General features: G+C 54.2%; 1 protein-coding gene across 1 annotated transcript in view; it reads left to right on the top strand.

The window, feature by feature from the left end:
* Positions 1–19693: 19693 nt before the first annotated feature.
* Cotl1 (coactosin like F-actin binding protein 1) overlaps positions 19694–26523 on the top strand; it is a 33248-nt gene continuing 26418 nt past the window's right edge. The window contains exons 1-2 of the mRNA XM_027933275.3: positions 19694–19922; positions 20175–20257. Of these exons, the coding sequence (XP_027789076.1) occupies positions 19846–19922; positions 20175–20257 (160 nt within the window). The 5' untranslated portion in view covers positions 19694–19845. The remainder of the gene's footprint in view (positions 19923–20174; positions 20258–26523) is intronic.

Raw genomic sequence — 26523 nt, 5'->3', positions numbered from 1 at the left:
GCACGGCGCACGGCCGGCAGCCCGCGGGCGCAGGCCCACCTGGCGGCGCTAGGGCGCGGGCGGCGGCGGGCGCTCGGCGCGGCGGGGCGCGGGCGCGGGAGACCCCGGACCGGCCCGCGGCGCGGCCATTGCTCCGCCAGGAAGTGCGAGCGGGAGTGCGGCGGCGCAGCCAATGGCGGCGGGCGGGGGACGTAGGGGCGGGGCCTGCGCGAGGGCGGGGCGAGCCTGCGCGGCCGGCGGGAGGAAGGGCGCCGGGGCGGGGCCTTCTCGGGGGCGGGGCCTCGCGGGCGGGGCGCGGGCGGGCGCGGCCTGCGCCGGGCGGGGCCGGGGGAGCTGGGGCTCCTCGGCTGCCCCCACCAGCCGCGACGCCCGCACTCGCCCGCCGGGCCTACCAGGACCATCCGCGTCCAAGCGTCGAAGAATGCCTCCGGTGTGACCACCGGCCTGGAAGCGCTAGGGCACTGCGGGGACGAGGCCTGCAGGTCTTGGGCCTCGCGGGACATACTTGAGTGCCGGCGAGGGGCAGCGCGATGACCACTGGGCACCTTCGGCCTCCTTCTAGTGGGAACGTCCGAGGCACCCACCTGTGGGGAGTCCTTTGCTGACCACTCTGTTTAAAGTCACTTCTCTTTCTTTCTCCCTGCGTCCAGCTTCTCCTTTACTTTAGCCTTTCTTACTAGTGTCCATTGTTATTTATTAATTTATTTATTTTTGCAGTGCTGAGTATTGGACCCAAGGCCTCAATGGCTCTACCACTGAGCTCACACCCCCCAGCCCGCTATACCTGTTAGAACCTCGACAGGTTTTTATTCCTGGTGCCTCCTCGGGGCGGGCACACAGGAAATTGAATGAATGAAGTCCATCATCATCCATCTGCCGATTGTCCTTGTTCTCTCAGGCTCCATTCTAGATGAACCTTGAAGACAATATACTAAGTGAAAGAAGCGGACACCAAAGGACCCATATCATATGATCCCACCTGTGTGAAGTGTCCACAACAGGCACCCCTAAAGCCAGGAAGTACATTCATGGTTCCCAGGGGTGGGGAGTTGGGGTTAGTGGGGAATGCTGTAAAGAATAAGGGACTTACCCCATATTTTTAATTGGTTCATTATAGCTGTACATAATGTTGGGGTTTGTTGTCACATATTCACACGTCACATGATAACAATATAATTTGGTCCATATCATTCCCTTTTCCTTCCCTCCTCTCTTCCTCTGGGATCTCTGCTGATCTCCTTTCCATTTACATGAGATCCCCCCCACTTTTCCTTTTTCTCTCTAGCTTCCACAGATGAGAGAAAATATATGAACCTTCACCCTCTTGAGTTTGGCTTATTTTGTTATTATGTTAAGATTGCTTAACAGAATGCTCTCTAGTTTCATTCATTTCCTGCAAATGCCATAATTTCACTCTTCTTTGTGGGTGAACAGGATAAGGGATTTCTTTGGGGGGGGTGATAAAAATGTTCTGAAATTAGGTAGTATTCATAATTGCACAATTCTGACATACTGTCCTAAAAACCACTGAATTGTATAAGAGGGGTGAATTTTATGGTATGTGAATTATGTCTCAAGGCCATTATAAAAGCAAAACAAAACAAGTATTTCTGCTTGTTCTCTGATACATGCCTTCTCTGGAAGGGTTCAGAGCTTCTTCCATTGTTGCATAAAACACGGCCAGATGCAGCCACTGAAGTGGCCAGAAAGAAACAGATGAGGGGAGCCAGCATGGCCAAGAAACCCTTCAAGGCCTCCCTCTGTCTCTGCTATTCCAGATGCAGTGGGCACCTGAGCCTCTGCTCACAGAGACCACCTCTCCCCAGAGGCTGCCTCCTCCAGTGCCAAGGTGGACACATCATCATCATCTCCAGTGCTGGGGAAGGACGGGGTGGCCTAAAGCAAGCTCACTGGCTCTCTTCTGAGTGAGCTTTGCCTCCTGAGCCTCAGCATCCTCATCTGTGAACGGGTCAGTAAGAGCAGGGCCAGTCTGCTCTCGTTTTCCGGTTCCCAGTTCAGCTCACTGTCTGTTATACCCTCCTTTCTGTAAAAACTTGCATTTGTGGGACTTTTTTGTTTCTTCACTTTTGGTGATTGGGATTTTTATTAAATATCATTCATTTGTTTAGAAACAAAATTGATCCCTCGTGGTGGTGCATGGTTGTGGTCTCAGCCACTGGGGAGGCTGAGGCAGAAAGATTGCTTGAGTGCAGGAGTTCAAGGCCAATCTAAACAACATTGTGAGACCCTGTCTCAAAAACAAAAACAAAAGAAATGGAAATGCCAGGGATATGAAGAAGAAACTCCCAGGATTCCAGGAAGAGAGGCAAATAAGTAACTTAGCAATTAGTCTCAGTGCTATGAATGGGACCTAATCTCAGATTAGTCTCAGTGCTATGAATGGGACCTAATCTGTTTACAGCTGAAGAGTCTCTCTGTCTCTCCCTCCCCCCTCCCCCCCCCTCTCTCTATATATATACACACACACACACACACACACACATATATATATATACACACATATATGTAAGCATAAATTGATTAATAGAAATATGTGAACCTCTTTTTATGGAATCTGGCAAGATTAGCTAAAGACCATATATGTATGCGTGTGTGTGTGTGTGTGTGTGTATTTATATATATTAGCTGAAGGTATCTTAAGAGCTTGTAACTCAGCACTGACATTGGCCTTACCTTACAAGTGTTGAGTTTTGTTTTTTGTTTTGGTACTGGGGATTGAACCCAGGGACACTCTACCATGGAGCCACATCCCCAGTCCTTTTAATTTTTTTATTTGGGACAGTGTCTTGCTAAGTTGTTTAGGGTCTGGCTAAGTTGCTGAAGCTGGCCTTGAACTTAGATTCTCCTGCCTCAGCCTACTGAGTCACTAGGATCACAGGCTGTGTCACTGTGCCTGGCAGGTGTGAGTTCTTAAGGAGGAGAAGACATGTAGCCCAGGTGGGGGTTAGAGACAGACCAAGGACATCAAGCTCAGGAATCCACACATGACCTTGGCCTGAAAAGCATGAGACTCTGTGCACCTGACTTCATCCTTCATTTCCCCAACAATAAGTAAAAAGCTCTTCCCTTTTTTCTTTCAGTAACATTTCTCCCCAATTAAAAAAAGTAATGCGTGCTTCATGTGACTTAGAAAATATGGAAGAGTCTATAAGAAAAAACCATGGATTGAACTGGGGGTGGGGGGTGGGGGTGGGGCTTAGCAACTGAGCTGCATCCCTAGCCCTTTTTAAAAATTTTTAAATTTTGAAACAGGGTCTCACTGAGTTACTTAGGGCCTCGATAAGCTGCCGAAGCTGGCCTTGAACATGCAACCCACCTGCTTCAGCCTTCTAAATTGCTGGTATTACAGACTTGTGCCACCGCACCTGGCCCCTTAGGTAACTTCTTCACGATGACAATGATACCAGTAGGTACGTGAAGCTTACTGTGCACTAGGCGTCGCTCTCAGTCCCCTGCATTTATTAATCCATTTGTCTCCTCCACCCTGTGATGGGGGATCCTTCCTTTCCCTGTTTACAGATGGGGATGCTGAGGCCTGGAGAAGTTCAAGGCCATGCCCGGGGTCACAGAGTTTCTGTGGAACAGAGCTGGGCTTTGACCTCCAGCATCTGCAGGCCTGGCTTGGCCCTCTGCACCACAGCGCCCCTGGGCACTGGAGAGTGATGTGTGCTCCATGCAGGGGGCTTGGAGCACGTCACTACCTGAGAACAGCTGCCAGTGCTTAAGGATCAAGTGGCCCACCATTTCCCTATTCATATTCCCTAGGCATCATAAAAATATCAGGTGGTACATGCTCTTTGATAGCCTGTTCCCTCTTTGAAAATATGAGTTTTTCTCATGTCAATAATGTTCTATGATATAGTCCTAGCAGCTGAGTCTGATCGTTCAATATGGATTACGCACTTGACCTTCCCTCCTTGGGCATCCCGCTAGTCCCACTGTTCTAAGTAACCCTGGGGGAAACGTCCTCACACATGCTTCCTTTTGCATCTCTCCAATGGGGAGTGGAAGAGCTGGGTCAGAAGGAGCATATATTTACAAGGCTCTAAACCATGCTCCTTCCCTAACAGAGGGTCCTCATGGGTGCCCACTGACAGTGGCTCCCTACTGTCACTCCTGAGATGCAGGAGCCTTCAGGTGGAACCAGGGCTAGTTCCACAGTTTGCAGTGCAGGATGAAGATGTGCCCCAAAGGGCAGAAAAAGGGACTGATGGTGTAGTTCAGTAGTAGACCGCTCACCTAGCACGCGGGAGGCAAGGCCTGGGTTCAGCCCCTGCGCCACACACAAATAAGGAGGCAGGACAAAGCCCTTCCTCTCCTCTTCCTCCCTTTCCCGCGGGTTTTGCTCTGCATTTGATGCTCTGCTTCCTTGGACGTCCCCACTGGTCCCTGGTCTGCACCTGTGATCTGTGGGACTGGGGGTGCAGCTCAGAGGTAGAGTGTTAGCCTGGCACGTTCAGGGCACTGGGTTCCATCCCCAGCAACACGCGTGCGCGTGCGCACACACACACACACACACACAGTCACAGAAGAGGACCTGGGGCACAGAAGCCTATCAGCTGGATACGAGGAAGGGCGAATGAGAGGGAAGGTGGGCAAGGGGAGCCCAAGTCATGGTGATTAGCGCATAAACCCCAGGCAAGATGCTGCAACCCTCCAGGTGACCCTGTGGCTCAGGGCTGCCGTTACCCCCACTGTCCAGATGAGGACACTGAGGTGGTAGCTGCCTAAGACGAGTACGAGGGACCCAGCCTGTCCTGTACCCTGGTCCAGGGTACAGTCGATGCACACTGGAAGGACCCCCATAGCCGTGCCCACACCTGGTGCAGAGAGTATCACTGAACGGAGGCTGGAGACCAGTACCTCAGCCCAGCGAGGCTCCCCAAGACGAGCGGGCTGCGAGGGTGAGCCCGTGCTGACCTCCTGGAGCCGCAGCTCTGCGCCACCTGGCCTCTGTGTCCTCTTAGCTCCTGGAAGAGGAGGCTGCGCCCAGGGGGTGGAGCTGCGCTCTAAACACCACTTCCTGCCAGCCAAAGGCTTGTCCTTGGCGCTGGTCGCCTCCCCAAGGCTGAGTAATCCAGAAAAATCGCAGCTGACACAAAGAAGCAGGCCTGAGGCCAACCCAGCTCACGTCCACACCTAGAGTTCCTGGCCAGCCCCTTCCTGTAAGTCTCACTGTTAGACTGGAGGTCCGCACCGCAGATGCCTCCCGAGGGCCGGACCAGCAAATGGGCAGAGCCACGGTGGTGTCTGGGCCAGTCCTTGGGTGGCCCCCTCATCTCATGAGAGCAAAAGACCTCACTTCTATCCTGTGACTCGAGCCCTGGCCTCCTGGCCCTTGCAGTTTGAACTTGGCCTTCCTCGCGACCTGGCTTCTTGGTGACTGGGTTTCCCCACCTCCAAGTCGGGCAGCACCTGCTCCTCCCTCAGGGTGTTGTTTAAGAGTTACCCGAGGGGCTGGGGAGGTGGCTCAGCGGTAGAGCGCTCGCCTCTACCGCTGGGTTTGATAAAAAATAAATAAATATGGGGCTGGGGATGTGGCTCAAGCGGTAGCGTGCTCGCCTGGCATGCGTGCGGCCCGGGTTCGATCCTCAGCACCACATAGAAACAAAGATGTTGTGTCCGCCGAGAACTAAAAAATAAATATTACGAATTCTCTCTGTCTCTCAAAAATAAATAAATAAAATAAAGGTATTGTGTCCAACGACAACTGAAAAATAAATACTTAAAAAAGAAGAGCTAAACGATTTAATGCGACCAGCACTTCCCACAGGGCCTGCTACGTGAAGCTCCAGAGGCACTACCCGGGCACTGTCCTTTAGACGATGTTCTTTGGCTTAAGTTTTTGATTCTTGTCAAAACAGACATCGTTTGGAAATGGAAGCTTCCCAGTAGTCATTGACACCGCAGTGGTCACCAGCTGCAGTCCCTTTCTCAAGACCACAAGAGAGAAAGGGAGCTTCCAGCAGGATGGGCTGGGGGCGGGGAGGGGACAGGCGTGGGGAGGGGACAGGCGTGGGGCGGGGAGGGCTCAGGCGTGGGGCAGGGGCTCCCTGCACTTGCATGTGCTGTCTCTGGGGCCTCACTGGGAATTGCCCTCCGGCCATCACTACCGAGGTCCTTCACCTGCTGGCAGTGCCGCAGCCACAACGTGGGCCCCGTGCTTCATTCCTCTGTCACCTGGAGGAGTGAGGTGACCGGGAGACTTAGGGTCTGGAGGTTGCGGGCTGGGTGGGCTCCGGGCTCGGCAGGCAGCCCCGCAGGAGCCTGCCTCCTCTGGAGTCTTCAAATCTCTTCATACTTCAAACAAGAGGACGCGGACAAAAGCACGGGAGCTCCCCAGAGCCCGTGGAAAGAGCGCAAGTGCAACCGCCGTAGATTCATTCACTGGGGTCCCCCACCCACCCCCGCTCCTGCACGGTACGGTAATGCAACAGTCCTGCAGGGCAAGGTGGCCGGTCATGCCAGCTACTCTGGAGGCTGAGGCAGGAGGATCACACATTCGAGGCCAGCCTGGGTAACCTAGCAAGACCCTGCCTCAAAGAACAAAAACAAAAACACCACAAGGGGCTGGGGAGGTAGCTCAGTGGAAGAGCACTCCTGGGTTGAACCCTGGGTATGACAATCGATAAATAAATGTCCCAAAGTATTCAGTGAGTCTGTGGAAACCCTGGCCATGTGTCCTCTTTGTCCCAGGATCTGGCATTAGTCTAGGGCTCACCTTCTCCAGAAAGAACTGTGCTGTGAGAAATGGTCACCACAGTCGCACGAGGCTACTTCAATTTTAATCTTAGTCAAGACTCACATAAAGTTATAAATTCGGTTTCTCAGCTGCACGAGCCGCGCAGGGCCGTGTGGGGTGGTGGCGACGGAACCCGCCACAGCTGAGCAGCTGCTCCTGCAGGAACTGGCTTCTTGCTTGGCTGCCTCCGAAGGGGACTCTGGCCGGGTTCTCACCAGGGCTCCTGCTGCCTCACGAGTCCTGTCCTCCTCTTTTATTCAGGAAAAACAGGTTGTTTCTAGGCTGGGCAGACAGCTTTGGCCCAAAAGTTCTGACTGGAGCCCAGCCCCTGGTCTGAAGTGGGAGAGACATACTCTGAGCCCGTGATTGCAATATGGTCAGATAAAGAGGGGGCAGAGGCTGGCCTCCAGCGTGGGAACCCAAGGGAGGAAGGAACACAGGGTCCTGGGAGTCTGCTTCCCAGGGAGGTGTCTGTCCTGGACCAGGGTCCCTGCCACCCACAGCCAGACCCTTTGAACTGCCTGTCCTTGCCCCTGACTACCCCCACGGCGGGACTGACGCAGAAGTGTCTTCTCTGCATCTTGGGTCATCTGGGTTTTGCTTGGTTCATTCCATCGATCCTTCAGTACAGCGCGCTGAGACAATGCTGGCTGCAAGAACAGCCTGAGTGCAACTCTTGCTTCTGTCACTTACCAGCTGTGCAACTTTGTGTAACTTACATATCCTCTCTGTGCCTCCCTTTCCTCTCTGTGAAAGGAAGGTCACAGTGGAGCCACCCTTAGAGGGAGCGGGGCACCTGACACAGGCTTACAGCTGCTATCAGCTTCATACACATTTCTGCCTCCCCAGAGCTTTTACTTTTACTCCGGGGGTGTGGCAAATTCCAAGCAGTTTTTCTTTTCAAGTGCCTGGGCCCCCTGGGATAAAGCATATTTGCTCATGACACACAACTAGAGGGAGAGGCATTTGGAAGGATGAGTGGGCGCCTGCCAGGCAGGGGAGGGAGGAGAGGAGACCTGGGCAGGGAGAACAGCGTGTTCAGGGGCTGGAGGAGGGAGGCTTTGGAGTTCAGGAAGAGCCAGCTGGCTGGAACACGGGGTGCCCCAGGGAACAGCGGGGAGGGGGTGGGGGAGACCGAGGACTCCAGGAAAGATCCCTTTCCCTGGCTGGGTATCTGGTGTGGGGTGGTGGAAGTAGCGATATTTTGAATTCCACAAGGAAATCCTTTGTGAAGGTGAAGCTCTGAGCTCCTAAACCTCACCCTCCATGTGACGCTATCGGCCTCGAAGGTTGCTAGAGCTTTCCAGCCCCTTTCCCTCCCGTAAGCTGCAGCTCCCTTGAGATGAGGCTGAGCTGGACCCCAGCGGCTTTTCCCAGCTCTGTTCTCCCCTCCTCTTCTTACAGGGGTCCCCTGAGGGTCCTCCCTGAATAAACCGCAGTGCGGGGTCCCTGTCTCAGACCCTAGGTCTTGGAACCTGACGTCCAAGGCTCTATGGGAGCAAGGAAGTGAATGGGAGGACCGTGGCTGACCGTGGTGGTCTTGGCCTGCAGTGACCCCTGCCCCCACCAAGCCTTCTTTCCTTAGTCTGTGTTACCCCCAAAGCGGATCCTGAGGCTAGGATTCAAGTTCAAGAAGTTAGTTTGGAAAGTGCAGGAAGCACTTCCTACCACAGGCAAGTCTGAGAGGCAGTGGGGCCTACACCTCAGAGCACCCCACGCAAGGCTGGGAGAGTTGGGGTACTGAGCTGTGAACCTGTCGGGTTAATCAGTCGCTCTCAGGGTTAATGAGCCTGGACGTCCAGCCCTGGAGCCGACTTCTGTGGATCTGGGGAGAAGCCCTCGGGCCCAGAGTTGACACGGTCGAGCACCCCAGGTCCAGAGGCCCTGGCCCTAGGAGCTCTTCCTCCCCAGCGCCTTCCACAGCTTCTGCCAATGAAGATGCCCGTGTGAATGGAAGGGGGCACGGCTGTGTATTGGCTCTCACCCTTCCGCTGGTCAAGCGCGGCCTGTGGGTGCTACCCCACACTGCCATCCTCTGGGCTGTGCAGAGGGTGGGTCCCTAGAGGGCACACCACGGAGTCTGGTGCACCTCACCAAGCCACCGCCGGAGCAGACTGAAGACCACAGTCCCACCACATACGCACAGCCTCGAATCTGGATCACTGGAGAGCCGTCCCTCTTCTGGCCTAGATGTCACCTTCTGGGCAGCGAGAGAGCTGGCATGCCCTGGCCTGGGAATTGGCTCCCTGACCCTTCCCTGTCCTTCTGATCATCTTGGCAGGCTGGCACCAGTACCGCCCCGCCATGCCCTCTCCCTGCCCAAGCACACCCTCCTGGGTCAGTCTCAGAGATTCATTTCTTTCTCTTTTTCTTTCTTCCTGTTGGAAACTGACCCCAGGGCCTGTGCGTGCTAAGCAGGCGCTCTGCAACTGAGCTACACCCCACCTCCATGAGTTCTTAACATTTTAAAGTAAAAAATAATTCTCACTATGAGATCCTGAACCTGGAGTGTCCCCCAAAGCTCATGTGTTGAATGAAGGTTGGTCCCCAGTGCAGCAGTGTTCAGGGGAATTTGGGGAAGTGACTGGATTAACCCATCGAGTGGTCCATGAACTGCAGGAGGTGGGGCCTGTCCTGTTGGTTTCAGCCAATGCAGGCGCCATCAGCAGATGGGGGCGTGGCATTGCCCACTGAATCCCCCTCTCCCTGCCTTAGGCTGAGGTTCTCCAGGTGACCGGGTCATGCACGTCCTTCCCTGGCCACAGCTCCTGCTGGGCCGACCTGTAACACAGAAATTATTCTCTAATTAGAGAATAAAGCTGACCCTTCACTCAAGACAATGCAGTAGAGCAGAGAGGCTGAGCTCAGCTCCAAACAGCAGAGGAGCCGGGCTTTATAGCTGCAGGCAGAGAGGGTGCTCCCTGGATGGGACGTTACTAGGAGGGGAGGCCAAGGGTGGGACTCAAGGCGGCCTTCCCAGGATCCTTTGCTAAGTAAAGCTGCCTCAGCAGGCAGAAGCCCGGCCAGGGGCGGAGGTCAAGAGGAAGGCTCAGTGGGGCCTGAGTGCCCTCTGGCCTGGGAAGGAGACCCTGGATGAGGCTCCAGTGGCCTCCTGCCTTCTCAGGCCTGGCGTCCTACTGGTTCCCACCCTTGCTAGCCCCCGGGGGTTCGGTAGTCAGTGGTGACTTCTCCAACGCATCCCTCTAAATTAGCCCTTATGTAAATTCCCTTCAGGGTCCCCCTGATGTGCCTCTTCTGTGCTGTCAGTGCCCCCACTCCCTACATGGGGACACTCAGACTTCCACTCCATTTATCTGTCACTCTCCCGTCTGCCCGCCAGCTGCTGCTCTGCACCCCCGGCCCTGCACTGGAGAGCCTGCTCCCCTAAGGAGCCACCAGTCCCAACCACAGAGCGCTGCGCAGTAGAGGGCAGGTCTGGGTCTGAGGCCTGGCACTCTTGCTTCCCGGGTGTGTGCTAATGGACACCTGGCTGAGCCTTGGACTCTCCATTCATAAAATGGGCACACTGATACTGGCCCTGCCAAACAACCTGTGTGTGCACTGTGTCTATTTATGACGTGGCTGAAAGAAGGATTGCTGAATGAGAGAGTGAACGGCGGATTGGATGAAATCAGGGAATACGTGAAGGCGCTCCCTGACTTCTGGTGTCTAAGCGCGTTTTAATCTTGAAGCACTTCTTTCTTCTGTGCCCTTTAAATGGACCTCCCTTTCATTGGTCGGCTAGGTTAGCAGATCTGTCGGGTCTTGTGTGCGACTCCAGCGAGTCTTCTTCTGCACACAGCTGCACGTGTACCTAGAGTTGTTTACTCCCGGTGCCATTTGTGGCCACTGGGCTTATCATTGTCATTCACTGATTTAATTAACGGCACATACATTGTGTAACATGAGGTTGCAAAGAGAGAACATTGTCTTTTTATGAGGCTCAGAGGAAACCAGAGGGCTTGAAGATGTTTCCTAGGCACGCAGAGGTGGGACTAGGTGGGAACTGGGGCATTTGGGGTGCGAGGCGGGGCTCGAGAATCCTGGGAAGACTTGATCTTCCTTCACTTGTCCAGCTACTGTAAAGCCTAGGAAAAGAGAGGCAGAGGGTGGTGAGTGTGATCTCTTGGAGAAGAAAGCTAGAAAGCCTGTTTCAGCCAGCCGCACTGTGGGAGGAGTGGACCCTCGGGCACGTCAGGGAAAGGGAACAGGTAACCTGTGGAGCAGAGTCGCCATAAGCAGCCACAGACTTAAGCCTTATTATAGTCATTGGATGAACCGGGCGTGTCTTTCAATTGAGGATATTCCTTTATCTACTGTGTGCTGCTGCCACAAGCCGCTTAAAGCCCTGGGGTCGTTCACTGGAGCTAAGGCGGCAGGTGGGCGTGGCTCTTTATTTGCATATCGTCCGCATTGATTTCTTTCCCTTCTCTACTAGATAATAAACATTTCAGAGAAAATTGTACGTGTCTGAAATTATATTTAAAATGTTCTAGAGAAAATTACTGCTTAAAGGGCTTCTGCAATAGGTTTTGTTTTTTTGCTTTTTGTTTTTTTGTTTTTTGGGGGGAGTTGTTTGTTGTTGCTTTTTATTTGGTTTTGATTAAAAAAAAAAACACCCAGATTTTCATAGATTGTTTGCTTAAATTCAGGTGGATCCACCAACATGTTTCTGCCTGTGAGGAATTTGCAGCTTGTTAAGGGTAAAAGTACAACGGGTGACACAAAACCCTTTGTGTTCCTGGACCTTCTTTGTCACTGCCAAAGCAGAAGCTGGTTCAGAATGGCAGCAGACTCTAGGTCAAGAATGGACTCCGCCGAGCCCCTGGCTGTGGTGGAGAGCTTACTGCCTCCCAGTGGAGCCCACGCTCTGGTCACTGGGGAGAACTCTGTATGGAGCCCAGCACATGGCTAGTAGCTGCCACCATCTGTGGAGGCCCCCGTAGGATCACCATCTGCTGCTGCAAGACAGCTCCCTCTGGAGTGGAGAAGAAGTTCCCATGACTCAGGTCCCCCTGAAGCCTCTGTCCTGAGCACGGCTAGGCCCATGGCTTCCTGTCCCCTCCTGGTTTCCTTGGGACGGTGGAGCTCCCAGTTCTCCAGGTAGAACATACTTTTTCTTCCCTTGTTCTGGGTGACGGTCCCCTGGAACCTGCTAGAGCTGTCCCTCCCCTTGCTGTGCCTACTCGGAATTGTGGGGGGCTGGGGTGGGGAGGGGGCTGTGGGGAAGGCCAGGCCCCTGCAGGCTGCATTCCGGGGCTCCCTTCAATGGGAGACCCTGGTGGAGACTGGTGGGTGGGAGGAAGGAAAGGCCAGGGTCTCTACCCTTTTCTGGAGTAAACCTCCATCAGCCACACCTCTGTGCCCAAGCTTCCCCAGGTGACCCAGCCCTGGACTGCGGTGTCCCCTCCTCTTTGCTCCCAGCCGGGCACTGGTGGCTAATCGCTGTGCTGTGGTCCACATGGGGGCAGCTTCCATCAAGCTACTCTGCTCCTCAGCCCTCCCACCCCGGGCGGCCAGTGTTCTGCATTGATCTCTCCCCACTTCTGTGCACCCGAATGCCTGTCAGTAGCTTGCTTTGCAGCGTGCAGCTCACGCTGGGCGCCACGTCTAGCAGCGCAGTTTCAGGTTGTGAGCAGACGTACGGAGCTGGGGGTCTGGGCATTTAAAATACCAGTGGCCTGTGTAACTGCCACACGGTCTGCACCGGCGATCCTGAACGCGCTCTCCCTGGGCATGCCGTTCAGAGCCGAGGGCAAGCTCAGGGAGGCACAGCAGAGCCAGGGCTGGGAGAGAGGCTGCGACCACGCTGCCCGCGCAGCCCCTCCTGGCAGCTGGGTCCCAGGTCAGGTGCCAGGGAGCGCCGTCCAGGAGCCCTTCCCCGCCCCGGGTCCAGGGCCCACAGCTTCGTCTTTCAAGGAGACTCCCCGGAGATGGGCTCCGGTTCCACATCAGAGTTTCTATAAATACCCACTCCCGAGGGACACCTGCTCCGGTGACAGCCACCTGGCTGAGAAAGCGAGTTTCAGGTTATGTTTATTCTATCTCTATTTATAGCTGAGCTGGGATTTTATTTTGTTTTGTTTTTAATTTGTAGCTGCAAGGAAAACCCAGGAGCCAGGCCAAACCCCTGAGGTGGGCGGCCTGGGTTCAATGGCATCTCCAAGGCGCCCAGCCCCCCGCCTCAGCGCCCTGGTCTGTGTGGTCCAGGTGCAGGCTGCCCGGCCGATGCGAGCATTGGTGACAGTGCTGTACAGAGTGACGAGGCCTTGCTCGATGACACGGTTGCTGCGTGACACACGCGAGTAGAACAGGCAGCTGCTCTTAATGCCGTGTGATGTGCCTTGTCCACAGGGGCCATGGGGGCTCCTGCAAGCTGCTGTCCCAGTCCCTGCTCACTCTTCACTTCCTGGCTCCATAGCAGGTCTAAAAATCCTGGGGGGCTGGGGTGTAGCTCTGGGGTCCAGTGTGCCTCGCATCCGCAGGGCCTGGGTTCCTCCCCACCATCTCTGTGTCTCTGTCTCTGTCTCTCTCTCTCACACACACACACTCACTCACTCACACACATACATGTAGGCACTATCTTTCACCCCCCAGGCCACTCCCCAACCCCTTCCTACCATTGCAGGCCTGGGTCACATTTGACCAATGCTGATGGCTTCCCGGCTTGTCCACTTTCTGTTGCTATAACAACAAATGCCTGAGACTGGGTGGTTTACAAAGGAAAGAGGCTCACCTAAGGAGCTGGGGGGGCAGGAAGTCCAGAGCAGGGCACTGGCACCTGCTCAGCTTCCGCCAGGGCCAGGGCCCAGGACCTGGTGCTGGCAAGCAGAGGGCAGTGGGCTGGCCGGGAAGAGGCGGGACACTAGGGGCGGCCTTACCTTATTAGTGAGAACTAATCCTGTCCCAGGGGAAGGAACCTACTGCTGCCAGCAAGGCCTTAATCCTCTTAGTGACCTAATCACCTCTTAGAGACCCGGCCACCCGGCACCATTATGCTGGGGGCCACATTTCAGCACCAGTCTTGAGGGGGACAAACCATGTTCAGACAAAGCAGGGCCCCTCCTGGGTTCCTTCCTCCCTCCCCCTCCTTCACCCAGCAACCTCTCAACTGTGCCTACGGCCTGGTCCCACTGCAGACCCTGGCCTCCAACTTGGTCCCTGGGCACAGTCTCTGTCCTGGGTCTCAACCTGCAGGGCTGCTGGACAGGACCACTTCCAGGTCCCCGGAGTGGCTCAAATGCCACCTGTTCACTCTCCGCCTTGCCTCCCTCCCACTCACCAGGTGTTCCGGCCCCCACCCGGGAGCGTGCCTTGATTTTTTCTCTTTTTAGGTTGAACATTTGTGTTTGAGAGTGCATGTTCACAAGGTCACGCAACCAGCACCTCCGTCCGTCCAACCCCAGGAGGTCCACATTGACCCAGGGAAACTCCACACTCATCAGAAGTCACTCCGACCCTCCCCACAGTCAGTGGCAGTGGCCTTCTGTCCCCACAGACCTGCTGGTTTTGGACGTTTCAGATCAACAGACGCACACCGTGGTTTTTGTGTCTGGCTTCAGGTTTTCAAGTTCCTCGGGCCGTAGCCCAGGTCTGCATGTTTTTCCTTTATGGCCCAATAATACTCCCCTGTGTGGGTGTGTCCCATTTGGTCTACCTGCTCTTAGCCGATGGCATTGGAGCTTCCCCTGGGGACTATTATGAACAGTGTCACTGTGAATATTTACATGTGAGATCTTAGCGGATATGTTTCTGTTTTTCTCGGGTACAAGCCTGGGAATGAAATCATGAGGCACGGGGCAGCTCTGATGTTTAATATTATGAGAAACCATCAGTCTGTTTCCTCTCTCTTTTTTTTCTCTCTCCTGGGGATCGGACCCAGGCACCTTCCCATCTGTAAACAGGTGGCTTGCGCCTTCCTGGTTGGGCTCTGCATGGATCTGGACGCTGGTCAGACACAGGATCTGCCCACTCGGTTCCCGGTCTGAGTTGCCTTTCTTTTTTTTTTTTTTTAAATAGTATTTATTTTTTAGCATTTGGCAGACACAACATCTTTGTTTGTATGTGGTGCTGAGGATCGAACCCGGGCCCCACGCATGCCAGGCGAGCGCGCTACCACTTGAGCCACATCCCCAGCCCCCTGAGTTGCCTTTCTTGAGGTGCCCTTTCGGATCACACACCTTTTTAACGCTGATGGAGCTCAGTGCCTCTGTTTCTTTCGCCACTTCAGTTTTTGTGCGGAATCTAAATCCTTTCTCGGTCCACAGTGGGGAAGATTCACGCCAGTGTGTCCTTCCCTTGTGACATCATTTTTCTTGTCAATATTTGTGACGATTCTCGTCCACTGCACTGCCTCGGCACCTCTTTGTTGAAGATCAGCTGATCATAAATGTGGGGATCTACCTTGGGCTCCACCCGTCGCTCTCTGCTTTTCCCAGTTCACCTCCTTGACTCTTCCTCCTCGTGCTGCATCCAGCTGCTCCACAACAGAGAACTGGGTCTGTGTGGGGTTTGTGTGGCTCATGGAGCCGTGGAGATCAAGAGGGACACTGTCCTTGCCTCCGTGGACCTGACGTTCTTCCAGGAATGGATAGGCAAAGTGCAAGAGCAGACGCGTACTAAGAGGTGATTTCAGGTAGTGCTTAGTGGGTGCGGGAAGACAAGACACTATGTGACAGAGAGGGGCTGGTGGAGAATTACAGGGCACTTCCACAGCGGAATGCCAAGGAAGGCCACTCTGAGGAGCTAACATTTGAGAAGGAGAAGTCAGCCACACAGATCTGCCAGGCAGAGGGGCAGAATATGACTGAAGATGAAACTGATCCACTAAGGAGGGCAAACAGAGGCATGCAGAACTGTCAAGACACAGCCTAGATTAAACTGTGCCTGAATTCCACCTTGGACTTTTTAGTCCTTGGGCCTTTGTTTCTCTTATTGCTCAGCGGGTTAGAATTGACTTTTCTGTTACAAACAGTAGTGTCCACACTGAAGTTCACGTTAGACCATAAGCTGTGTCAAGGTTGGGGAATAATTGTCTGGTTCAACTTTGCATGCACTCAGCTCTTGTAGGTCACATTTTAAGAGGACCAGCTTTTTTTGTTTTTCTTAAACCACTGGAAGGCTTGGTGCTATTGTGCACGGCAGCCAGGGCGGAACTGAATCAGGGTCCCACTTTGGGTGTGGAGGCTGCTCTGAAGAGGAACTGACCCACGAGGAAGGCAGAACAGAGAGGACCACTTTTTCCAGGAAAATCTTTCTTAGAGCCTGTGTGTCGGGTTCATTTACTTACATGCCTGTCCCGCTTGTGAGCCTGTGAGATGCCCTGGACCATCACATGCCCAGTGCCAGGAACACAGAAATGAAGGACTGAGTCCACAGATGAATGTGTTGCCTATTAATTCTCTCTCTTTTTGAGGTACTAGGGATTGAATATGGGGCCTCATGCATGGTAAGGAAGTGCTCTGCCCCAGACCTTGAAAACTTTTCTAAATTTTGAAAGGGTCTTGCTAAGTTGAGGCTGGACTTGAACTTGCGATCCTCCTCCTGCCTCAGCCTCTGGGGTAGCTGGGGTTACAGGCAAGCACCACCACGCGCGGCCACAGTATTTATTGCTAGTGTGCAGTTCTTTCCTTCCTTCCTTCCTTCCTCCCTCCCTCTCTTGTCCCCTCCCTCCTTCCTCCTCTCTCTCTTCTCTTTCTCTTCTGCCTTAGCTGGGCAAATTGACAGCAAGGTGCTCCAAAGCAGGGTTCTCTTTAAAGTCAATTCCAGAGACTTGAGAGGCTGCGGCAGGAGGATCACAAGTTTGAGGCCAGCATTGACAACTCAGCGAGGCCCTAAGCAAGACCCTGTCTCAAAATTTAAAAAGTAAAATAAAATAAAAAGGGCTGAGGATATAGCTCAGTGGGAAAGCACCCCTGGGTTCCATCCCCAGGACCATTCCTCCCAAACAAAAAACTGATGCTTTTACATCTTCAGTCCAGTAGAGGGCGCCCACAACAACCAGTAGAAAGAACAAGGGACGGTAGGGCAGGAGCAGGCTTCCCAGTTGTCCACTGGTCACAGTGCTCTTCCAGGGAGGCTGACCTGCCCAGATACAGGGGGTGTCAAATTCATGATGCCAGCCCCTTCCTTCTGGTGGCAACTTAATATTCTTAATAGATAATGCATTCACAAGGTTTCAAATAAAATAAAAAGATAAATAGTAACATTTCCGCCCCCTCCGTGGGCTTTTTGCTTTACCTCCTCAGCAAGTTCCATTGTGATTGTTCTCTTGAGTGCTTTTTGAGAAGGTTTAATGCACATATCAACAGGTATGAATGTCTATTTACCCGTGCTCCATTTTATCCCAAAGTAGCAGTGTTCTGAACACGCTGTTCTGTACCTGGCATGGTTTATGTGCCAGATCTTGTGGAACATTCCATATTGGCATATGGAGAGGGTCCTTGTTTTTTTTTTTTCACAGCTGCATACTCCTCGTGTTGCACCACTCTCACCATCTACTCACCCGTCCACCAATGATGGGCAGTTGGGCTATTCCTGTCCTTCTGCTGTTAGAAATGAACCAATACAAAACCTTGAGTATATATTTTAAAAAATATTTATCTTTTAGTTGTAGTTAGACACAAATACTTTTATTTTATTTGTTTTTAGGCAGTGCTGAGGATCAAACCCAGGGCTTCGAGCGTGCTACGTGAGCACGCTACGTGAGCACGCTACCCCTGAGCCACAACTCCAGCCCTTTGAATATATTTTACATACGTGCAAAGGTATCTAGCAGTGACTCTCAGCTTCAAGTGTGCGTGAGAATCACCCATGGGGTTTTCAGAAGTTCCACCACCCAGGGCGTAGCTCAGACCCATCATCAGAAGCTCTGAGCGCGAGACCAGAGCATCCTGGGGATCCCAGTGTCCAGCCAGGGCTGGGTAGCCTGACCCCCCAAGGCCATAGAGATTTAAAGATGTACCAGATATTGCCAAATGGCCTCCACCGGAGGAGGTTTGAGGGGGTGGGAGTTGTGTCAATTCATGCTCCTACCAGCAGGGTCCACCAGGGCCTGGGTCTTCACAGCCTCTCCTGCTAATGAGACTAGCCAGAGTTTGGATTTTGCCAACCTTCGTATGGTTGATTATTATTTTTATAACTGGGGCTGGAGTTCAGGGCCTCACACATGGAAGGCAAGGGCTTTGAACATTTTTTTTTTTTTTTTTTTTTTTTGGTGCTAGGGATTGAATCCAGGGCCTTATGCATGTGAGGCAAGCACTCTACCAACTGAGCCAAATCCCCAGAAGGCAAGTGCTCTCCATTGAGCTGCACCCCCAGCCCTAGAATTATCTTCCAGGTATCTCAGTCTTGCTTACTTTTTATTTCTCTTATCAGGGATGAAGCTGAGTATCTTTTCATGTGTTTAAGAGTTGTTTGATCTGCCTGGTCACATCTGGTGCTCATTTTCCTTCCTTAGGTTGATCTCTCTAGATGATAAAAGACCAATAGTGGTGAGCATTTTGCTGCTTTGACTTTGCCTCCCTCCCTCCCTCTCTTCTCGTGGTGTTGGGTAGGCGGGTGACCCACTACTGGGCTACACCTCCAGTCCTAACAATTCCAATATTAATTTGCATGTTGTCCCTAACCTTCTGGGTTTCTGTTTGGGACTTCTTTTAATTACTTAGTAACAATGATTTTTAAATGAATTATAATATATATTCTCCCTGTGTCACTCCACCTAACCCTAAGACTCACCAGTGACAGTGGTCTGCTCTTTTCCCTGTTCCATTAAGGTGCTCAGAGGTCTCAAGCTTGCTCAGTGGCCAGAGCGGGAAAGTGGCAGCACCAGAGCAGTCCAAGAGCCTGGGCTCCAGGTCCAGCCTTTTACCTGCCTGCAGGCTGTGAGTGGACTTCATGGAAGGGCTGGATGAGGGAGGGCATGAAGAGTCCCCAAAGGAACAGTAAGAGAGGATGAGTCAGCTCTTGATCCCAGGGGGAGGTAAGTCATGAATGCCAATGACCAGAAGACAAAGTCAACAGTGATCCCACCAGCATTTTGGAAGCAGTCCACTTTCTCCCCCCTCCTATTTAACATGCTCAGTTCTTTCCAATTCCTCCCCACCCAGAATCCACAGAACCAAACACTGGGGTGGGGGCAGCGGCCAGCCTGTCTCCTCTGGTTTGCGGCATTATGTCATCCACTTGGAGGTGTTGGGGGGGGGGGCGCTCTAAGGCCCTGCAGCCTTGGGGGCAGGGGGTGGGGAGAGGGAGGGAGGAGTGAGGGGGAGGAGGTAGTGGAGGGGTGAGGAGGAGGGAGATGAAAGGAGGGGGAGAGAAGGAGGAAGAAGAGGAGGGGGAGGGAGAAGAGAGCTGGGGAGGAGGGACGTGAGGGGCGGCCGAAGGGGCTTAGGGTGGGATGAGCTGGGAGAGGAGGGCGGAGAATAAGCGAGGAGGGGCTGCGGAGGAGAAGGGAAGGGAGGAAGAAGGGGAGGGGGAGCAAACGGGGTGGAGGAGAGCCCGGGAGGGAGTAGGAGGAGAGAGAAGGCAGGAGGAGGGAGTAGAGAAGGGTGAGGGAGGCCGAGAGGTTGGGGAGTCGGAAATGGGGAGAAAAGGAGTCGAGGGAGAGGGAGCTTCGAAGAGTGGTTGGGAGGAAAGGAGGAGAGTGGCGAAGGGGAGGGGAAGGGCTGCGGGAGGGGAGAGGAGAGCGGGTGGGTGGGGGAGGACCGGCCGTCGAGAGGCCCCTGCTCCACCCCCCGCGGGGTTGCACCACCCACCGTGGCTGGGATTGGCCGCTGAAGACTGAAGGCGCCCCGCCCCTTGGCCGGAAGACCAATGGAAACTAGGGATGGGGCGAGCCGCCGCCCGTGGAGCCAATAGCAAGGGAGGGGCGGGGCGACCGGGCCTGCGATCCCCGCGCGCTCTCGGTAGGCAGTCGGAGCCGCCTCAGTGCTCGGAGCTCGCTGGCGCTGCGCTGCTGTCGCCGTCGCCGCTGCATCCCGCCAGCCCGCCCTCGGCGCGTTCCCGCCGCTCTCCGATCCCTGCAGCGGGCCCGGGGCGCGCTCGGTCGCTCCGGGCAGTGTTCTGGTTGCAGCCCCGCTGCGATGGCCACCAAGATCGACAAGGAGGCTTGCCGGGCGGCGTATAATCTGGTGCGCGACGACAACTCGGCCGTCATCTGGTGAGGAACTTTTCATTGATCTCCAAGCCCCGCTCCCCGAGCTTTCGAGGGGCCTGGTGCGTCGAACCGTTTTCCAAACGGGACGGATTAAGGGTCATCCCTTGCTGTCTTCTGCATCCTTATTCCAGGACAGCGTGGAAAGCCAGCGCTGGCCCCTTGGCCAGAGCATCTCTTAGATTGGCCTGCTGGAAGCGCTGCACCCTGCAACCGCCAGCGCTGATGTGTGTGTTTTTTTCTTCTCCCAACCCAAAGGGTGACTTTTAAATATGAAGGCTCAACCATCGTCCCCGGGGAGCAGGGAGCCGAGTACCAGCACTTCATCCAACAGTGCACAGGTAGGGAAGCGATTCGCGATCTTTGGGGAGATTGTCAGTTCCTGGGGGAGGATCCGCAAAGGCCCAACTGGGAGGAGCTGGTGGGGGTCCTGGGCGCCTCTGGGGATCTGTTGGAGGCACCGGATCTGAGCTTTTTAAAGCCTCATAAAGCCTCTCCCTCTTTGGACCCCGCAGCGGTATGAGTGACCTGCTTGATATCCTGACTCGGCAGCACCCTCTCCAGGCAGCTCCTCTCCTCTCCTTTGCCCCCTGTGGTTCACTGGTTTTCCAGGGTCAGCTCACACAGTTGCAAACTCCAGTGTCCAACCCAACCCACCATCCTCTTTGTAGGGTTAGTGATCCAAACCGGAAGCCTTCCTGGGGTTTCATGCCGGAGAGAGAAAAGCTGCATTGTCCTTTCTCCTACAACCATGTGTCCTGGTTATGTATGAGCTTCTTAACTTGAAGAATATAAAGCCACATAGGAAAGAATGTATGCTATTTGCTTCCATTTATGTAAAATTCTAGAAGAGGTAAATCTAACCCACAGTGGGAAGAATCCAAATAGCCATTACCTTTAGGGTGCAGAGCTACTGAATGGGGCGGGGAGTGGCATGGAGGAGGTGCTGGGAGCTGGAAATGTCTTATATTTTGATCTGGAAGGGGGTTACACAGGTGTATACTTAATTGAATGATCCTTAAATTGTATACTTAAGATTTGTGAGTGCAGTGTGCTCCCTGTGTGAACCGGGAAAGCAAAGAATAGGTGGTGTGGCTCGCCATAAGCCCCTCAGTAGAGGGGAGAGGCTCAGCCTCACTGGTAATAGGATCCTGAAGGAGCTGGGGGATGTGATTCCCTCCCAGTCGTTGGTCTTAAGGTTGGAAACAGGCTTTAGACAAAGGCGCACAGCCTGGAGGTTGGTTAGGGCCTGGAGGTTGGGGCATGAGCTCTGGACCTCGGGGTGTGGGTTTGAATCCCAGAGCTGCTACTTCCTAGCTGTGTAGGTTAGGCAGGATACATGACCTCTGGGGACCTGGGTTTCCTTATCTGCCATAAGACTGTCATCCAGATGGAGTCAGTATGTGTGAGATGCTCAGGATGGTGCCTTTGCAAACTGTAGGGTCATTTGGGAAATAGAGGAAAGTAGCAAATGGTGCCAGGGATCATGTGGCTTCTTCTTTCCTTAGCTGCTTTCCTAATTGAAATATTTTGCATTTACTTCAATTCAAAGGGTATTTATGAAGTGTCTACTATGGACAGGGCTTTACTAAGAGAGAGAGAGAGAGAGAGAGAGAGAGAGTGTGTGTGTGTGTGTGTGTGTGTGTATGTGTATGTGTGTGTGTGTGGGGGGGTGTAAGTAAATGTACTGTTTTCTAAAATTTTTCCTTGAGCATTGTCTCTAGACATTCATTCATTGCTTTTGTAAATAATTTGCTTAAAATATCCGAAGCACAAAGTGCTACAACTCACTTGGAGAGAGGGTAGAGCAGGACCAAGGCAAGCCTTTGACTCTCTCCTGTCTCCTTGGTGAATGCTTTCGAAAGTGGACTAAGTGTGAACTCCTTCTCCTCTGCCCTGTGCACTGTCAGCAACTGTTCTGGCCTTGCCCGCTCTGAGGCTGCGTTTTGCTGGCCTCGTCCTAAATCCAGTGGCTTTCCTCCAACTGCACACCCATCGTCCCCTCTGCCATCGGAGTCCTGCCTCTGAGGAGATTGTTTTCTCCACTGAGAGGGAGAAGGTGATAGAGGAAGAAAGCACCTCATCCTGCCCGTGGGTCCCCCGCAGCCGCTCCTGGCCACTGGGCACCCGGCTTACTCTGGTGGTCAAGGACACTTCCTTCCTCCAGCTGCCTGTGGCTTTCTGCTGAGCCCTCTGCTCACACTCTGCAGGGATGGGAGTGGGGAGTGTCTGTCTGGGAGCTAAAAATGCTTTTCCTGCTGCTTGTTGATCCTTGTGAATGGGCTGCAGGATCTGAAGGCTCATCTGCTTCAGCTGGAGTCTGCTCGCTCCCCAGCCATCTGTTGGACAAAACATAGGCACGTCCTGGTTGTCCTGTCTACTTTTGTTCCTCTTGAAAAAGCACGTTCCTTCCCCTGCCAAGTCCTCATGACCCACTGACTGTGGACTTAGAACTCCAACTAGTAAACCTCCCTGGCCATTGCTACATACCAGCCACTGCACTTAACTACCTTATCTTGGTTATGCCTCAGATCAGCTCTGTGTGGCAGGTACTACAATAGTTCTCCTTCTCCAGATGCAGAAACTCAGGTCACACAGCTGGAAAGTGGCAGGGTTTGGACTTGAATCCAGCTGGGCTGGCTCTGGAACCCATGCTCTTAGCCTCTAGGGAAGAGGCTTAAGTTCTCACCTCTTGAGAGACTGTGATTTACGAATGACACATTTGCTCCCTTGTGATGCATGGGGAGCCCCACATCCCTGCCAGGTGTCTGGCAGGCCTGAGAAGAAAGCATCCCTCCTGGCACAGGCTCCTGTTTCCCAACCACCTCTCCAGCGGCTGGAGGCTCAGAAGCAGCACCTGGCTTCTCCCTGCATGAACTGGGTAGGGGCTCTCAGGCTCTATCCTTCCCCAGACAGATCCTCCCCGGGCTCTTTTCTGGCCTTGGAAGCCAGCGCCCTGCCTCACCCTCCTGTTTCTTCCTGTGGCAGGACTGGGGGCCTTTTGCCCTGCCGCCTTGACCCTGGTCCGGGGCTGGCCTGGCCCCTCCTTCGTCACCCCTGTGCTCTCACCTCCTCTGTCATAGCTCTGTGCCCAGCCCAGTTCCCGGGAACCCCAGGAAGCCTTGCCAGGGCAGTAGGAGCCTGGCAGAGGAGCGCGGCAGGACGCCCAGCTGTAGCTTCTGCGCTGGGAGCTGCCGGGCACAAGCCGCCTCGGTGAGCCTGCCTCCTCTCCCCTGCAGTCCTCTTTCTTTGTCCCCCTTCCTGAGGGCCACTGGGGTGGGTTCTCCTTGAGTGGTGACACAGATGGCCACCAGCTGCTCCAGCCTCCGCCCCGCGGGCAGAGCCATTGTGGTGGAGCATTAGAGAGCCTTTGCCTGAGTTCGGGGTTCTGGAGGGCCTGTCCTTAGCCTGGCTGAGGTCATGGCATCCCAACCCACTCCCTGGGACAGCAAGTGGCCACTTGCATCACAGCCCCACCCCTGGGAGGAGCAGCCTCTCCCAAACCAGGGGACAGTGGGGCGGTGGCTTCAAAGGCAAGAGCGGGCAAACCCCAGCAGGCGCCTCGGCAGGCCCTCCCCCTTCTTCCTCTTTCCCGCAGCTCTGAACCCTTGACCTTCCTCGACTTGCAGCTCCTCCACCCCATCCCCCATCGCTGGAGTGAATCTCCCTACAGCACATCCCCCATCAGCTCACTGGGCTCCTAGACCCCAGACCCCCTTCTGCCCTCCAGCCTTCCGCCCCGTCCCCAGCAGCACCTCCTGCCCACAGTGTGGCACCCGCCCTGTGCACTTGCAGCTGGGCTCCGGACCCCTGCCTGGCTGCCTTGGATCAGGGGGGCTCCTCTGGGTGGAACTCCTCTGCCCTCTCAGCCCATGGATTTAGCCCCACCCCCTTGTGGAGGCCACGCCTTTTTTATGTCAACTGCCCACCCAGGTTGGCTCTGCCTCTCCCTTACTGTGTCGCCTTGGGCCTTCCCTGTGCCTCAGGGTTTGTGAGTGAAATGGGGACCCTGAGGGGGACTTCTGTCCTGTGCCACATGTCGGTTGTCCTTACTCTGCTTCCTAGAAGTATTTTACCCTGTGGTGCTGTGATGTGTTGTGCTTTCCATCCTGAGGGTTTTGGCCAGTGCTCCTCTCAGCGCACAGTAGGCTGGCATGCCATGGGCCTTTGGCTCCACGTGGACACACTTGGACCCTCAGCCTGGGGCTGCGTAGGCCCTGGGGGAGCAGTTGGCGGGCGGTGACGGGTTCAGCTGCACCCGGTACCCTGGAGCAGGTGACTTGTTTACCTTCAGCACGAGGATCGAGGCAGCAGCTCCACTCCACAAGTGTCACCTACTGTGGTTGTCATCGTATTTGTGGACTTTCAGTGATGTGGAGTAGAGCACAGGGTCAGTGGAACCCAGAAGCCGGGAGGCGAGGAGGTGCTGGGTGGGGCTGGGGGTCCCTGCAGTCAGCAGGCAGGGGGTGAGGGCAGGGCCAGGTGTGGGCTGGGCTGGCTGGACGCGGGCTCTGTCAGACTGTCCTGGGAAGGGCTCCCAGGTCGTGCCTGATGGCGAGGCTCGGCTCGGGCTCTGTCTCCGCGCTGTCTAGTGCATGTCCCTGTAGAATGCTCAGGGTGAAGACTGCACACAAAGAAGAGAACAACACCAAGATCGGCCCAGCTACGGTTTTGCCACTCAGGTATTTGCGGGCTTGTTCCCTTGCTCCAGGATCCATTCAGTGTGCATCAGTGGCTGCTGGGAGGGGGACCCCTCTAGGCCCCCAGGGTATAGACAGGAGCCCAGAAGACCCTGTCCTCAGGAAGCTGACAGTGGCATCACCCCAGGTGAACCGTGGGTCCCATTTTTATCTGTAGTCTTGATATAGTTTTCTACATGCATTTTCTGTTACAAAGCAGGATCATGGACTAGGGTCTGGACCAGCTTCCCTCCCCTGTTAACCCTCACTCCCAGCATCCCTCCTGTCTTCCTGTGCTCTCCCTTGGAGCCCTTTACAATGGCCACAAAATGTTCTCTCATCAGTGCAACATTGTTTAACCAGTCCTCCGATGAGGGACCCCGGAAGCCTTTGTTGCAAGCAGTTTTGTTTTGGAAAGAAGCCAGGCATCTGGGAAGGAGTCCAGTTTTTTTGGTGTAGATTTTAGAGCTGGTTGGTGAAGAGCATCAGTGAAGGAGCCAAAGTGTCTTCCTGGAACTGTAGCTTGGCTGTGCTGGGTGACCTTGGCCGGGTCTCCTGATTCTGTTTCTGCATCTGTAAGAGGGAGAAGTGACGTCATACGGAGGAAGCTTGTGCAGCTCCTCCTGGCTCAAAGGCTCAATAAATGTGGCTTTGAGTGAACGTGGCATCTTCAGTGGGTGGGCTGGAGTGAGCCGGAGGAAGGGGGGTCCCTGGAAAAGGTGCATCCATTGTGGGTCTTGTCATCAGTGAAGCTCCATCTCGGGTAGGTGTCCTGTGGCGGCTGGATGATATCTGGGTGCAGGTGATATTCCCAAGATGCTCTGTTCAGCCAGGAGTGTTCATTCAGCCCAAAGCATCACTTGCAGAGGTGGAGGGATTGAGAGTTTTGTTCACGCAGCATCCTATCCTTTGGTGAGGGAGGGGGGAGCCTTCCTTCCATGTCAAAGCTATCCTGCTCAGCCAAAGTCATTCCAGGGGGCTGAGGCTGCTCCTCTCCTTGGGGGAGCATGTGACCTAGACCTGACCAATCAGCAAGGCACATCTCTGGTAACTGTAGTTCAAGGTTGGGCTCAAGTGATTCAAGGCAAGGGGATCATGTTCGGTCCTAGGACTTTGTACAGGACTTTATCTTTCTCTGGGATATAAACTGGTGAGAATAATGAAGGCTTGGAGCTCACAGGGCCCATCTATGTAGAGAAACTGGCAACTCAGGACACACAGAGCCAAAGGTTGCAGACGGAGATCAGATGACATGGTTGACACTCCTGGATTCAGACACACCTGAAGCTCTTTCTGAAATCTACCTGAAGTAGACTGTTCACTTTCATCAGCCAATGATTATTTTTTATTTTAAATTATCCAGCTTGTGTGGGTTCTCTGTTATTTCCATCAAAAAGAGCCCTGCCCATAGTTTCCAGGTGAGACAGCTGGGCATAGACTCAGAGAGGGGGGAATCCCGGAGGAGCAAGGAATTAGAAACCCCTCGTGTGAGCACTAGCGGAGGAAGCTGGGTATATTTCAGCTACAGGAGGGAGGCCTCGGGGAGACGTGAGTAGTGTCCTCAGGTACTTGAGGGGCTGTCGTTGGAAATTGTGAACTTCCTTGGCATGCCACCTCCACCCTGGCCCTGTGTGGTCAGGAGTCAAACAGCAGAAATGTCAGGCACAGATTTTAAGAGGATCTGGGGATGAACAGTCACAAATTGGATTGGAAGACCTCAGACAAGGGGGTGAGTCCCCTGTGACAGGAGGCATGTCGAGAGAGGCTGCCTAGCCGCCACCTGGCGCGGCCGAGGGAAGGGCTTGCTCCTGCACTGTGCCCCCAGCCCCATGCCCTGCTCTCTGTGGCCTGGGAGGAGGGACACCATGTACGTGAGCACAGGCCTGGGTGACGTCCCTTGGAGGTGGGGTCAGCCCTATCTGGATGAG

This window comes from Marmota flaviventris, chromosome 18, assembly GCF_047511675.1.
Source record: "Marmota flaviventris isolate mMarFla1 chromosome 18, mMarFla1.hap1, whole genome shotgun sequence".
Taxonomy (NCBI): domain Eukaryota; kingdom Metazoa; phylum Chordata; class Mammalia; order Rodentia; family Sciuridae; genus Marmota; species Marmota flaviventris.
This window is presented reverse-complemented; position numbering and strand designations above follow the sequence as displayed.